We start from the raw sequence: 12,765 nt of genomic DNA, 5'->3' as shown, positions 1-12,765 counted from the left end.
TTCCGCTAGCAGCATGTCCGTCAATCTGTTCACCACCAAACGAACTCGTCGCTTCCCCCCCCCCCCTTTTTCCCCCCCCCCCCCCCCCCCCCACAACGCCCACGTCTTTCCCCCGCCGCCACGACCTTCGCGCCGCTGACTTAGACATCTACAAACAGTCTCCCGCCTCTCCTCGCCTCCTCCAGCAACTCTCCCACCAACGGCCCCTACGCCGACACCCCCTCCATCGTCACCTACCGCCACTACGCGACGCTGTACTTCATCATCATCAGCACCGCCACCGAGTCGCCGCTCGCCCTGCTCGACCTGATCCAGGTCTTCGTCGAGGCGTTGGACCGCCTGTTCGAGAATGTGTGCGAGCTGGACCTCATCTTCAACTTCGAGACGCTGCACGCGACGCTGAGCGAAATGATAGTAGGAGGCGTGGTCGTCGAGACGGGGCTGGAGAGGGTTGTGCAGGGCGTAAAAGCACAGGGGAGGGTCGCGAAGAGGCCCGGTGGGGAGTCGAGTGCGTTTGGTGCGTTTGGGAGGGGAGAAGGACTGTGGGCGGCGCGGTGAAGAGGAAGGGGAATGTCCACATAGCGGTGGCAGGCTCAGAAGTCATGGTCCGACTGGATACGGCGTAGAAACAAGAGGCGCGCACAAGGAATCTCGCTTGGTAGCATCAGACTTGGTGGTTGCGCCTCTGCATTACAGGTCGTCCCTGGAAGTTCGTAGGGCGGTGCCATTAAGCTAAGCAGTGATGGAAGAACGGAAGAGGACTGGTAGCGTGAAATGATCAAGATAGACAGGATTCGGTCACAGGTATAGATGGTTGGGTAAAGTCAGGGCATTTCACGCGTTGCATTGGCATTTACTCTTTAATGTCACAGTGCGAATATAAAGCTCCCACGTCACGCCGCTGTCCAAGATAACCTCAACTCTCTTTGGCCCGGCAATAGAGCGATGCTATACCAACTTTGGTAGCTGCGACTGGTTGTTGGTCTTTTGTGAGCTCTATTGACGCCTTAATGCTTCTGATGTCCCATTTTGACGGTCTCGCTTGGTTCAGTCCCAGCATTACCTGTTTCCTTCCCCCCCCCCTAGAATCAAGACATAACGTTGCACATCATCATTTGTAATCTTGGCTGCTCACAATTCTGCATATAAGAACGTGCATACGGAATCAACTCAGAGTTCGTATGAAATATCAGATATACTTGAACTAACACTTTAAAAACTCGCAATCTTTGAAAGCAACAAGAAACCGGTAGCCAGTCAGTCCTTCGATCATTGTCGTCCCTAGAAATGAACCTGCAGCCCTCTGCTGTTGGAGGGTTGCCGTGAAGAGCATTTATATTCAAGCTGTCTTGAGCGAAAGAAGGACACACGGTCATGTGGGTCTCCTCAAAGTCAATGAGCGCGAGACCGCCATCTGCAGTGCAGCCTCCTACAAATGAGATGAGATAAATTAGGCAACTAATGGGCCCTACGATGACTGTGGAATCCTTAGCGATCTTGTAAGCTTCTTGCATGAGCTTTAGTACTACCTGGACGCTTGCGGCATATTCGTGATCTCCGGCTCTGGGAATATTTTCTATCCTTTCAATTTATTGGAGTGCCCCTAACATGTTCATGAAGCCACGTTCCGGTCCATGCATTTAAAGGCTGTGGGCCAAGAATCGACTCTATTCACCGCGGCTTCGCGCACCATTTCCTGTGATGCAACGTCCGGGAAATCGCAGAAACTACTCTTTTGCTTCGTTGGTCTTTTCTCCAAGCAAAAGGTAATACTGTCACTAAGCGGAATAACACGAGGCTGAAGTGATCATATATCGATTTATACCATCTCCCACGTAACATGTGAGAGGAATGATGCCGCTCCTCATCAGAAGCATAAGGTGGTGGCTTGCCTGAAGTTTCATAAAGCTGTTGATCTCTTTTACGTCCCGCTCTGTCTTACCACTGAACTCCGCGCGAGCGAGCGCAGTAGGAAGCTTGCTAAGCTTAACACGAAGAGGAGCGACAAAGTGTAGTTTGCCGACCAGAATTGGTCTTCAGAATGTTTCATAGGATTCTTTGGTGTACCGAGGAATTGTCCGATCCCACATTTTAAATCGGCCCAGGAAGACGGCCAGTCGAGTATCACCTGCCCCATCAGTCACTTGCAATTTGTCCGGTCTACGAACATCACTGTGTAGAGAGGATTTACTGGTCATGTGACAGACCGGCGTACTTTTCCAATGCTCATATATCCAGAACAGTTCCGAGTAAATCAGTTGCCTCATCTAACCGTGCTTACTTTAAAACCCCAGCTCGATTCTGGTTCCAACAACTCCGTACTCTAACAGCACCGTGGTGCTTGAGGAGCACATTGAATATACACATCCTACTGTATTTGCGACGCGACTGCCGCTCCCTCTGTTTGAGGAGCGTATCGGCCCCAATACGCTCCTCAGACAGAACTTCATCTTCCATCTACCGCGCACCCTCTCGGTGCCCCTCCATTACTAGTTCATAAAAGTCCCCATCAAAGTCTCTTAATGCTGTCTTACAGTTTTATTCAACAGCGAGTACAGCGCATTATTGCTTCTCAGTGAGCCTGCGCTTGATCTCTGCGTACGGTATGCAGGTCGACCGATTTGGATACAACGGCGATCACCCGGTTAGAGACCACACTCGACCCAGCAAAGTCGATCCTAGATCACTTAGGTTCTCACCCGTAAGGGATTCTGGAACCACATTCACGTTGAGATAGGTAGGAAGGGGGCGATCTGTGTCTTGGCTTTTATGTGACACAAGACAGACTTGATACACATGACCTGGCCTGCCATCTTCAGCAGATGTGCACATCGTGTGGTAGAGCTAGCGTTTAATTAAGCTTTGTATGGATATCAAAAGAAGCACAGGAAGTTTTAAGTGAGGATTAAGTTCAGCACCTCCCATTGCAGGAACCTTCACAATGAAAAGAGACGCCGAGAATGCAGTTGAAAAGTCTTCCTTGGCTAACACCAGCAATTTCCGCTCTCATTCGCTCTCAATTTTCCCATTGTCCTCCATGTCCGACCCGAGGAACTTCCTTTCGCCAATCTACGAAAACATCACCCCCTCCGGGGACTCTGCCCAAAACTTAAACAGCGCCTCGCTACTCCACGCACCTCTCAACAACGCGCTGACACATCCAGCCCGCAACGCCGCCAGTATCACGATCCTCAGTCCCGCATGGATGTTCTCTCTTCCCGCACCTTCTCTGAAAAAGCGCTGCGTCTTGCCGTTTTCGTGGTACAAGCCCTCCAAATCCACGGGAAACGACTGAGGCACGCCAAAAGCGCCGGGAACGAGGATGCAAGAGGCGGGACGGGAGAATGTGATGACCTTGTCGAATGGTGAGTTTTGCGCAGGACCCGGTGTCGTGGCAACCAAAGTCAGGGAGGAGCTAGTGGATGGGACGGTGGTGGTGGCCGTGGTGGCAGGCGAGAGGTGCTTGCAGCTCTGCATGACGAGGTTGCGGAACTCGGCGTCGGTGATGAAGAGAACGCTGACCAACTCGCTGATGATCTGTTCCTCGGAGCTGCGCCTCTGCTCTGTGAAAGCTCGGAGGGCGTAGAAGAGCGCGCTGGTACCAGCGCGGTTGATCTCCTGGCGGTTGCTTGCTTTGATGGCTGGGTCCAACACGTTGGTAAGCTGCTCACGGCTTTGCTCCGTGTTGGCTATGAAATGCATATTTGTTTGCATGTGCTCGAGAAGGCTATGGAGGTCGCTGGCGGCGGCGGTGAAAAAGCGCCAAAGACGAGGGGCCCGATTTCGGCCGAAGAGGTAGCCTTCCGGATGCCACTCTAGCTCCAGAAGACGTCGGGCTAGAAGCTGTGCGTCCTTTCGTTGTAGCTTCCAAACAGTATTATCCGTAGCCGTGGGGCTGTTGGAAGGCAAGACAACCCAGGGAATAGAAGAAGGAGCTTTGTAGGGATCCGAGGGGTCTAACGGAACCTCTTCAAGACCATGAAGAGTTTGCGTGCCTCCACCAAAACGACGTAGGATATCGAGAGGGGGACCATTGGTGATATCGATCTGAACAAGTTTGCAGAATCGTACCCGTGAGCCCGGGGTAACTTGATGCTCAGAGTCAACCGAAGTCTGGCGAGAAAATGATGCCATAGCGATATCGCCGTTGGCGTTGGTTTGCGTTGCCTGTCCACTTTCGTCTTGAGATGACCAGGTCTTTGGCGGCTCGGGGTCGACTATGCTGTAGACTTTCCCTTCTCCAAACGGAATGGCACCTAGCGCAAGCCAGAAAAGGCTTCGTAGTGACAGTTTATCAGGCTCTATGGATTCCAGGTATTGAATGTCGTGAGCAATAAAATTGCACGCGGGGACGGGGCGATTCCGGGATGGGACGATGGTACCAGTAATTCCGCGAAGTGGTTCCCGTTGCTCGGCAGCAGGTTGCGTTATTGAAAGACCTCCCAATGTATGCTGATGGCTTCGATCTGTGCCTGCTCCAGGAGCTGCGTCCAGCAATCGAGCAGACCCCACAATAATGCTGTCTTCACGGCGAGAGCCGTATCTTCCGACCAAACCGAACATTAAGATCCAGAGGCGATGCACAGGCAGGAAGGTTTCATTTCGTTCGATACGCAGCGTGTCGCCCCTCTCAATGGGGAGTTGCGGGTAGGCTTCCAACAATTTGCCAAGTCTGACCCATGAGGTAGGTGACCGGCTTTTCAAAGCCGCAGAGTTCACGTCAAGGACCAGTGGAGTGTCACCTTGATAGACTGGTTCATCTGTTGGGCCCTCCTCTTTGATCACTTCGACAGCTTTCTGAAGGCGCTCTCGTAGGGAAGAAGCCTTTGAGCGAGGGGCGGCATTCGGATCGGGATGCTTCTCTTTGTTGAAATTCGGTTCGTAGGCAAGAATAGGTGCCTTGACTCGGCGGAGGATTCTGATGGATTTGCTCACCCTCAACCCCTGGCTTATGTATCCAGAGCTATCGCGGACGCTGTTCAGAGCCTGGTGTCGCTCTGTTTTGGAAGCCTTATAAACAAGCAAAGGCCCGCCCACAAAAACCACAGCCACGGCTACAACGGCAACGGCAACCCAGATGCCGACCGAGGTCGCGACGTTGGACCGGTCACTCATGTCCATAGCATAATTGACGATCCTAAGGGGTGCAGGGTGGAGAGGGACAAGTTTGTTATTGATTCGAAACAACCGGCGAGGCTGAGGCTCAATTAGATGAGGTGTCGCATGCTGACCCACAATGGGGCGGGTGGCATATGCGGGATCCCGGTGTGCTGTGGTCTGCGGCACGGCCCCGTAGCGTCGCGTATGCAAAGCTTGGGCGCTTACTTCGTGGCACCACAGAACAAGGCCAATTGGATAAGGGAAACGTGACTTTTGAAGAGCCTCAGTCCTCAGCTGAAAGAGCGAACCGTCTGAGTGCAAGGCTGCACCTCGCTTAGAAAGCAAAACATGTGCAGCTGCCAAGCACAGCGGTCACCAGGCTGGAAAGGCGGATTCCAATCACTCAAGACGTGGTGAATGGCATTGCCGCATGGTAGACAGTTCAGCGACGCGTGATGGCCATTCACGCAGGTCTCGGAGGGGGCCTTAGCTGGCGCTCACGGGCTCGGGCCGAGAGGAGAAGATGATCTTGTGCCGGATGATGTCCACAATCTCCAATTCTTCTTGTCCGTCTTCCTCACTTGTGCCAGGCTTCCGCTGAATGACAGCCACAGGCTTGGGGAGCTCCTTGACCTCGCCCGTCATACGCTGGTGCTTGCCGACGTACATGTGGACGCGCTTCATCCAGGCCTTGTTCTCGGGCGGGTCGCTGGGCGAGTAGTTGGGAAAGACGAGCCTGCCAACAGCCATGTGGGCGTCGGAAGCTGAGGGAGCATCAGGTTCGGGTTGTGTGGCGGACGAGTGAATGGTGCCTTGGATTTCGAGCATTGCAAGGCCCGAGGGCGTTTGCAGGAGTTGTGGCAGCGGGTTTTCGAGGCCAGACGCAGCCTCCGATGCCGCAGAGGGAGGATGAAGTGGAACGCTGGGCATTGTGGCGGAGTGAACGTCGAACGCGACGCGGAGTTGCAGGGTTTCGCGGTGGAGGAGGAAAAGTGCTCGGGTTGACGCGTGTGACGCGCCGTGTGAATGCGAGACACGAGAGGAAGCTGCGGCACCCCGGCTCCGCCACCTTCTCACTAAGCCTCGACCTCCACTCCCAAGTCGCTCTTGGGCCTCCATCATTGGCTCCTCCAAAGCGCACAGGGCCGATAAGTCGGAGCCATATGCATTTTCTTGCAAAACCTCCTTACACGAGTCATCCGGGCTGCCAATGAAAAGAGCCCGATACGGCTGGAAACTCACTCATGTGCCCGGCCTGTCTCGACTTTGAGAATACGCCGTACCTCGTCTTCGCACTCGGAGCTCGTACTCATAGATTATTAAGACACGTAGTCTATCGCTTTACTCAATCGGGTATTCACGCGTTCCCAGCATTAGACTGGCTTCTTACCCTAAGCGGCAAAGGCCTCCCGTATCGCCTTGGCTCAGACTTCTGGGCTGTAATTACGCGCAATGTCGAAACCTAATCCCTTGCTCCAGCCTGATTTTCGAGTCATTAGGCGCCTGCTCTCAGTGCCAGTATAACAAACATCTCTCCTCTTCCTCTGCTTCTCTCTGCTTTCCCTGCAAACGGCCCCTGAGAAAACAGATACTCCACCATGTCAATATCGAAGTCGGCCATTCTCCCCAACTACGATCCCAAGATTCATGAGGGTCTTCAACTTACTTCGCCCTACGACCCCAAGATATCTGAGGCCCTGCAACCCGTCATACAAGAGCCCAAGTATTCGACAGACAATAACTGGCACGAGGCTCCCCAAGTCATCCTCCACGATGAACCAAAATTTCTTGCAGAAGATTCCGCTATTAGCCCGGCGTCGCCTTTTACTCCGACAACTCCCGCCCCAACTTACCGCACATATCCAATGAACCGTGGAAGCGAAGACCAGATATCCTTGACAAGAGCACCTACCGCCGACTTACAAACAATCGATCTTGAAAAGAACAAGACAAAGAACAAGAAGCAAAGGCGAATCTGCGGCTGCACACGAACCGTTTTCTGGCTTTCTCTTGCACTGGGTGTTGCCATTTCCGTCGCAGCTTCTCTTGCCGGCGGTCTGCTCCCCGTGAGCAACAAGAAGGGCGATTCGGCGAATCAATGAACTAGGTCGGTAGGTGAGGCAAGCAGCTGCACATTGCTTTATCGACAATTACTGATGTGGAGGCCTACAGCTATCAGACGCAGCAGCGACAGTTTATTATTAGAACTACCAGGGCCGTCCCGGCGACACCTGAAGTAGAATCGGACTATTACTTCTTCGAGGAAAGGACAACGAAGCCTTCGACTTGCAATCGCTGCATTCTGTCGAAACTGCTTTGGTTTTTGCATATTCAGGGACACCCGCTCCGACAGATTGATCCAAAAGAGGCAAAGTCTTCCTCAACGCCCACACTGTTTCTCCAGCTTCCACGATCCATTGCTTCTATGGCTCACTGGTTTCGCTTACCAAACTGTCTTGGCGTCGCTCTTTTCTCCAAGGGGCTTCACGTTCCCAACCACTGAGCAAGCGCCGGAGGATTCCCCTGCATGCTGTACTACAATCGGTCATCGGAAAGCCAAGGCGCCGTCAACGGTCTAGGTGACATCCAGCGCCAAACTCAACCAGTCGGTTTGATTCCTCGTTTGCGCTGGTACTCTATACGATCACTTGCAGCTTTGAGGTTGAACATCCAATCATCTCGGACACACCAAGCAGGTTTTTCGAGCTTGGCTGCCACTCATATGTGGTCTGGATCTGAATCATTCGGCCCCCAACTCTAGGCGTCGAAAATCCGATCATTGGCTTTGGGATCGCAATTTCTCTCTTGGAGCTTCACTGCAACGCACCTATCTGGCCTAAACCCCTACCAACGTAGGAGTGATGCCTACCAGGATTGCACTTTTGTAACTTTTTCTGACATCTTCCAGTCATGGGCGAAAATAGCATGCAGTCACAGGCTGGCGAGGTTGCGGGGTCACTTGTGGAACAATACAACTCGTATAGATAGATGGGACAACGTCATGATCGTGCAACAAATTTGGGCTGTTCTTTGATTGACGCAAGGCAACACTGTTGCATGCTTAATTTAGCCTTGGCTTAGCAGCGGCCATCAATTTCCTTTTAAAACACTCGAGTATCTCTTTCCATCGTGCTCGACGCCAATTTCAGTACTGAAACCCTCACACTGCCCACCTTGAGACATGGACAATCATCCAGATCATCCTTCTCATGACGCATCGGCGGCAGCAGAGAACAAGCCCATCGATTCCGCCAACACAAGAAGAGACTACGACAGCCGCGCTCTTGAAGCTCCCCAGCTTTACCTCGAGGAACCAAAATATCCTGCCACCAACACCTGGACCACCACCGCCCCCGAGGCCATCACATCCAACGACAAAGAAGTCTCCTCTTCCCAGCAACCACCTCACGCAACACGCCACAGACGCATCCTCGGCTGCACTCCCACAACATTCGCCCTCCTCACCCTTCTCATCATCATCCTCATCGGCGCCGCGGTCGGCGGTGGCGTAGGTGGACATCTCGCAACCGCAAACCAACCCACTACAACCATCACCTCCACCGTGACAGCGAACCCGTAAGCAACCCCCATCTTCTCCCCTTCCCTCCCCCCTACCCCAACCACCCCGCCCCATCCCAAGATCCCACCCAGCTCTAACCCAAAAAAACCCCCCCTCAGCGACCCCACCTCCCACTCGCCCTCTTCCTCCCCCAACACCACCACCGCAACCGCAACAGCCACCCTCCCCTTCCACTTCACCCTCTACGCCTCGCCGTCCTTCACCGGCTCTGCACAGAACGTGTCGGCCGCCGGCAACGTGTCGCTGCCGTGGCGGGCGCGCAGCTACGTGTGGGACCAGCAGGGCAGCGGCTGCTGCGCGCTGTTCTGCCGCGAAGGGCGCGACGTCGGCTACCGGTGCAACGACGTGACGTACCAGGACGACGTGAGCGGCGGCGGCGTCGACGGTGTGGCGGTGCAGTGCGGCGGGAATGAGGATGGCGGGAAGGCGCCGCCGGGGGTGTGGTGTGAGGGGAATTGAAGGTGGGAAAAACGGAGAGAAGGAGGAGGGGTTGGTGGGCAGTTAAAGTTCTTTTCAAGGGAGATTATGATTAGGGACTGTTCTCATATATTTGGCTTTTGCTTTACTTCTCCCCATGATAGTGCCGTGTATATCTGCTCTCACCTTCGCAGAACTTCCTCTCCCTTGAGCCTTGCCGTATCATCCATCATTTCTCTATTCTAATCCGTACAGGAACTCTTCGTTCTCCAGATCAGCGAGCTTCTCCTTCACTAGCCACGCTGGTACCGCCTCCCGCAGACGCAGAATGTCCTTCCGCTGCTTCCGAATGCCACGTTTGCGGGTGGCCATGGCATCCAGCTTCTTGTATCTCTCCCTCTCCAACAGCTGCATTTCCTTCTCGTGTCTCTCCTTCTCCAGCAGCTGCATCTCCTTCTCCCACTGCATATCCCTCTCCCGTTCTATCTCCTCCTCCCACTGCACCTGCCTCATCCGCTGCAGCTCTTTCTCCAGCTCCTCACGCAGCTCCACCTCCCAAGAGCTCTCTTGTGGGGCGTCGATCTCCATCCAGCTCTCTGACAGTGGTGGTGAGGATGAAGGTGAAGGCGACAGTACCAGTGAGGGCGAAGGCGAGCCTGATGGTGATAGTGTTGGCGAGGCTGGAGGGAAGTAAGGTGGTGACGAGCCTAAGAGCAAAGGCGAGGGCGATGCGGCGGGTGACTTTTGAGGCGTGAGGAAGCGAGGAACTGCCGCAGAGATTGGTTGGGGGTGATGAACGACCAGCGGTGGTGAGGAGTTCATGGCGCTTGGGGTGTCGCTGCCATCGTGCTTCATTGGCAGATGAGTCGCCTGGGAATCCGGAAATCCATGCTCAATAGCAGTGGCTGAACAGCTCCGCGTCAACAGAGCCATCTGCTGCTCATCATCGACATTTGAGGGCACTGAGATGGAGCGGTATTCAGTCATGGCGGCAGTTGAATAGATCGATCGCAATCGGATGCCGATGGTATAGATGTGTGAATGGCAGAGAGCGATGCCGTATGGCGGATCAGAGGATGTGTTGCTTCAAGCTTGTCGGAGTGTCGATTGGAAGAAGAAGAAGAAGAAGTAAGAGAGTCGGAGCAAAAGATAGAGCCCTTATACGCTAGGGTAGACAAAACTCCTATTGTTCCTGGAGACACCAACGGTAGCGAAGACCCTTTTTATAAAAATTTTTACGGAACCAGGGACTTAGTTTTAACTACAATAGCAACAATAGCTATTGTTGCGGGGTGGGTCTATTGTTGCAGGTAGGCCGGCCTTTTGCCGCACTTCACCTCTCCAAGTAAGAGCCACACGAAAAAATCGCTGCACCAATTTGCCATGTGAAAAAGAATTGAACTAAAGATGCTAATAGTTCAAATTAATAATCAACGTTCTATATTGAAGCAGCACCTGCTACCATCCAGCAACGTCGCCGATGCCGATTCACTCCCGCAACCCGGTCATCCTCTCACTGACCTCCCAAAGCTGCTTCTCCGCCTCCACGTCTCCCTTGGCCCATGGCGCATATGTGATATCCCTCCTCTTCCACACACCAGTCTCCTCGTCCATCTCTGCCGGCGCCGCCTCTCCACAATCCTCGCAGTACAGCCCGCCCTTCCCCTCCAATGCCTTCGCCGTCGCGCACCACACCGTCGTCGCAGCGCCCTGCTCGGGACTCTTGAAAATATGGCGCATCTTCTCGTACGCCTTCCTTTCCTCCTCGCTTATATTGTTGAATAGCCCGGTGAAGATGCCGCCCGGATTGACACTGAAACCGTGAACGGGACGACTGCCGGTGCCATACAGGGCGTCCAGACGGTTCGCATGCAGGACGTTTGCCGTCTTGGCCGCGCCGTACGCTTTCCAGGGATTGTAGCCGCGGCGCTCCCACGACAGGTCGGACAGGTCGATCTGGCCGTCAGAATGGGCCTTGTGGCCGGCGGACGAGAGGTTGACGACTCGGCTAGCGAATTCTGGCGTCGAGCCCGCGGCGAGAGCGGGCAGGAGGAGCGAGGTCAGTAGGAAGTGGCCGAGGTGGTTCGTAGCGAACTGGCTTTCGTAGCCGTCGGAGGTGAGGGCATGGGCGCTGGCCATGATGCCGGCGTTGTTGACGAGGACGTTGAGCGTGCTGGACTGCGCGAGGAAGTCCGCGGCTGCGGCGCGGACGGAGTCGAGGGAGTCGAGAGAAAGCGTGATCAGGTTGATTGGGCTGCGGCTGGGCGAGGTGGACAGAATGGAGGAGCGTGCGGCTTCACCTTTGGCCACTGTTCGTACGCCTAGGTAGAGGGTTGCACCGGTGGCATGTAGTGCACGTGCAGTCTCGAGACCAATGCCTTGATTGGCGCCTGTGATGAAGATGACCTTATCGGTCCATTTACCAATCAGGTTTTCATCTTCGATGATTTGGAGCGCTGTCGGTCTCTGATCTCCAGGCCCGTTAAGGGAGGTATGAAGGTGGGCGTAAGGGGTGATGCGTTCAGACATGAGTGGGGTTCGCGGGGTTGGAAATATTAAGAGGTAGGACTGTAGAAGCGGTGCTACTTTGTATGGGCCCTTTGAAATTCGGTCGTCAGGTGAATTTTATACAAAGACTCGAGCATGGATGCTGAATCCGGAGGAGGCTGTTAAAGCCGGAGGATGCGGAGTTAAGCTGCGCCGTGGACTTACTACACAGTCAGCTCGTAGTTTCGTCCGTCAAAGAGTGTAGAAGGCACTGCATGTCCCAATTTTCGTACAACCAGTCTTGCGCTAGATAAGAGAAGCGGGAGTAGATCGGGTATAGGACAAATAGCGGACGAATAGGCATCGCGTTCCTGCATCGACGGCCCGTTTTTGTTCCCTTCCAGAAGGGCATGCTGCCTGGTTGGTCGATCATGGGGCCAGATCCTGCAGCTATCCCAGCACACAGCCATTCATCATGGACGTACGTCCTGAAACAAACAACCGGCGAAACGCAGGCAGTGAGACTGAAACGGTAACGGTAGGAGGGTGTAAGCTGAGCAGCATAATCGCTGCACCACACTGATAAACTTGGCAAGGCAACCACAAAATGCAGATGGCGAGTAGTCGCTGTTGCAGGTAGCAAGAACGAAGCTCGTTGCGGGGTTTGTGTGGTGTTGAGGAAAGGGAAGCAGCGATCGTCGGCTAAATTCTCAAGCGAACTGGTCGGGCCAGCGACGCCTCCAGCTTCCACTCCCACTCCCGTCCTCTCGCGGAGCCGCATGTCCAACCTCTCTCACGTGCAGCAGTCACATGGAACGGCATTGACAAACTCAAAGGGCGTCGGAAAAAGCCACGACAGCATTGGCGAGCTGTAGCCGCGTTGGCTGCATCTGCAACGTAAGCGCCAACCGCGGCGGCACCATGCGCAACGACCAGTCCAGACACGCACATCTCTTCTGCTTCTATCAACCCTCACCAGCGAGGCGCCTTATCATCGCGCCTGATTCAGGAAGCGTACCTGGATGTCGATGGCTGCCTGGATTTTCAGTCGGCTGATCACGATGATGGCGTAACCCTGCATATCATCGCGTCTGGGCCCGCTGCAGCCACCGCCCTCTTTCGTACGAGCCCCGTCCACTTGGTGAAGGGCGACGCGGGGCTCAAAGGGCGCACGGCCTGCG

The 12,765-nt window shown here is 54.3% G+C and overlaps 7 protein-coding genes across 7 annotated transcripts; 3 read left to right on the top strand and 4 right to left on the bottom strand.

Moving 5' to 3' along the window:
- On the top strand, nt 1–558 carry LTHEOB_12740 (Ap-3 complex subunit sigma; the record flags this gene model as incomplete). Its single annotated transcript, XM_035509641.1, has 1 exon — nt 159–558. A coding segment is annotated over one exon (400 nt), but the record flags the coding sequence as incomplete, so codon positions are not given.
- A 2,511-nt stretch (nt 559–3,069) lies between these two features.
- LTHEOB_12739 (Lysine-specific histone demethylase Aof2) lies at nt 3,070–5,121 on the bottom strand (the record flags this gene model as incomplete). The annotated part of the gene is made up of 1 exon (XM_035509639.1): nt 3,070–5,121. One exon carries the CDS (start codon nt 5,119–5,121, stop codon nt 3,070–3,072), a length of 2,052 nt encoding a protein of 683 aa, XP_035363907.1.
- Nucleotides 5,122–5,586: 465 nt separating this feature from the next.
- On the bottom strand, nt 5,587–6,030 carry LTHEOB_12738 (Sister chromatid cohesion protein; the record flags this gene model as incomplete). The annotated part of the gene is made up of 1 exon (XM_035509638.1): nt 5,587–6,030. The coding sequence occupies one exon, from the start codon at nt 6,028–6,030 to the stop codon at nt 5,587–5,589; it is 444 nt and encodes a 147-aa protein (XP_035363906.1).
- A 668-nt stretch (nt 6,031–6,698) lies between these two features.
- Nucleotides 6,699–7,202, top strand: LTHEOB_12737 (uncharacterized protein; the record flags this gene model as incomplete). The annotated part of the gene is made up of 1 exon (XM_035509637.1): nt 6,699–7,202. One exon carries the CDS (start codon nt 6,699–6,701, stop codon nt 7,200–7,202), a length of 504 nt encoding a protein of 167 aa, XP_035363905.1.
- Nucleotides 7,203–8,281: 1,079 nt separating this feature from the next.
- LTHEOB_12736 (uncharacterized protein) lies at nt 8,282–9,139 on the top strand (the record flags this gene model as incomplete). Its single annotated transcript, XM_035509636.1, has 2 exons — nt 8,282–8,676; nt 8,779–9,139. The coding sequence occupies 2 exons, from the start codon at nt 8,282–8,284 to the stop codon at nt 9,137–9,139; spliced, it is 756 nt and encodes a 251-aa protein (XP_035363904.1).
- A 195-nt stretch (nt 9,140–9,334) lies between these two features.
- Nucleotides 9,335–10,084, bottom strand: LTHEOB_12735 (uncharacterized protein; the record flags this gene model as incomplete). Its single annotated transcript, XM_035509635.1, has 1 exon — nt 9,335–10,084. One exon carries the CDS (start codon nt 10,082–10,084, stop codon nt 9,335–9,337), a length of 750 nt encoding a protein of 249 aa, XP_035363903.1.
- Nucleotides 10,085–10,585: 501 nt separating this feature from the next.
- On the bottom strand, nt 10,586–11,626 carry LTHEOB_12734 (Short-chain dehydrogenase/reductase SDR; the record flags this gene model as incomplete). Its single annotated transcript, XM_035509634.1, has 1 exon — nt 10,586–11,626. The coding sequence occupies one exon, from the start codon at nt 11,624–11,626 to the stop codon at nt 10,586–10,588; it is 1,041 nt and encodes a 346-aa protein (XP_035363902.1).
- Between the last annotated feature and the right edge of the window lie 1,139 nt (nt 11,627–12,765).

Source organism: Lasiodiplodia theobromae (assembly GCF_012971845.1).
Source record: "Lasiodiplodia theobromae strain AM2As chromosome Unknown scaffold_72, whole genome shotgun sequence".
Classification (NCBI taxonomy): domain Eukaryota; kingdom Fungi; phylum Ascomycota; class Dothideomycetes; order Botryosphaeriales; family Botryosphaeriaceae; genus Lasiodiplodia; species Lasiodiplodia theobromae.
Note: the sequence above shows the minus strand (reverse complement) of the source record. Positions and strands in the feature narration are given on the sequence as shown.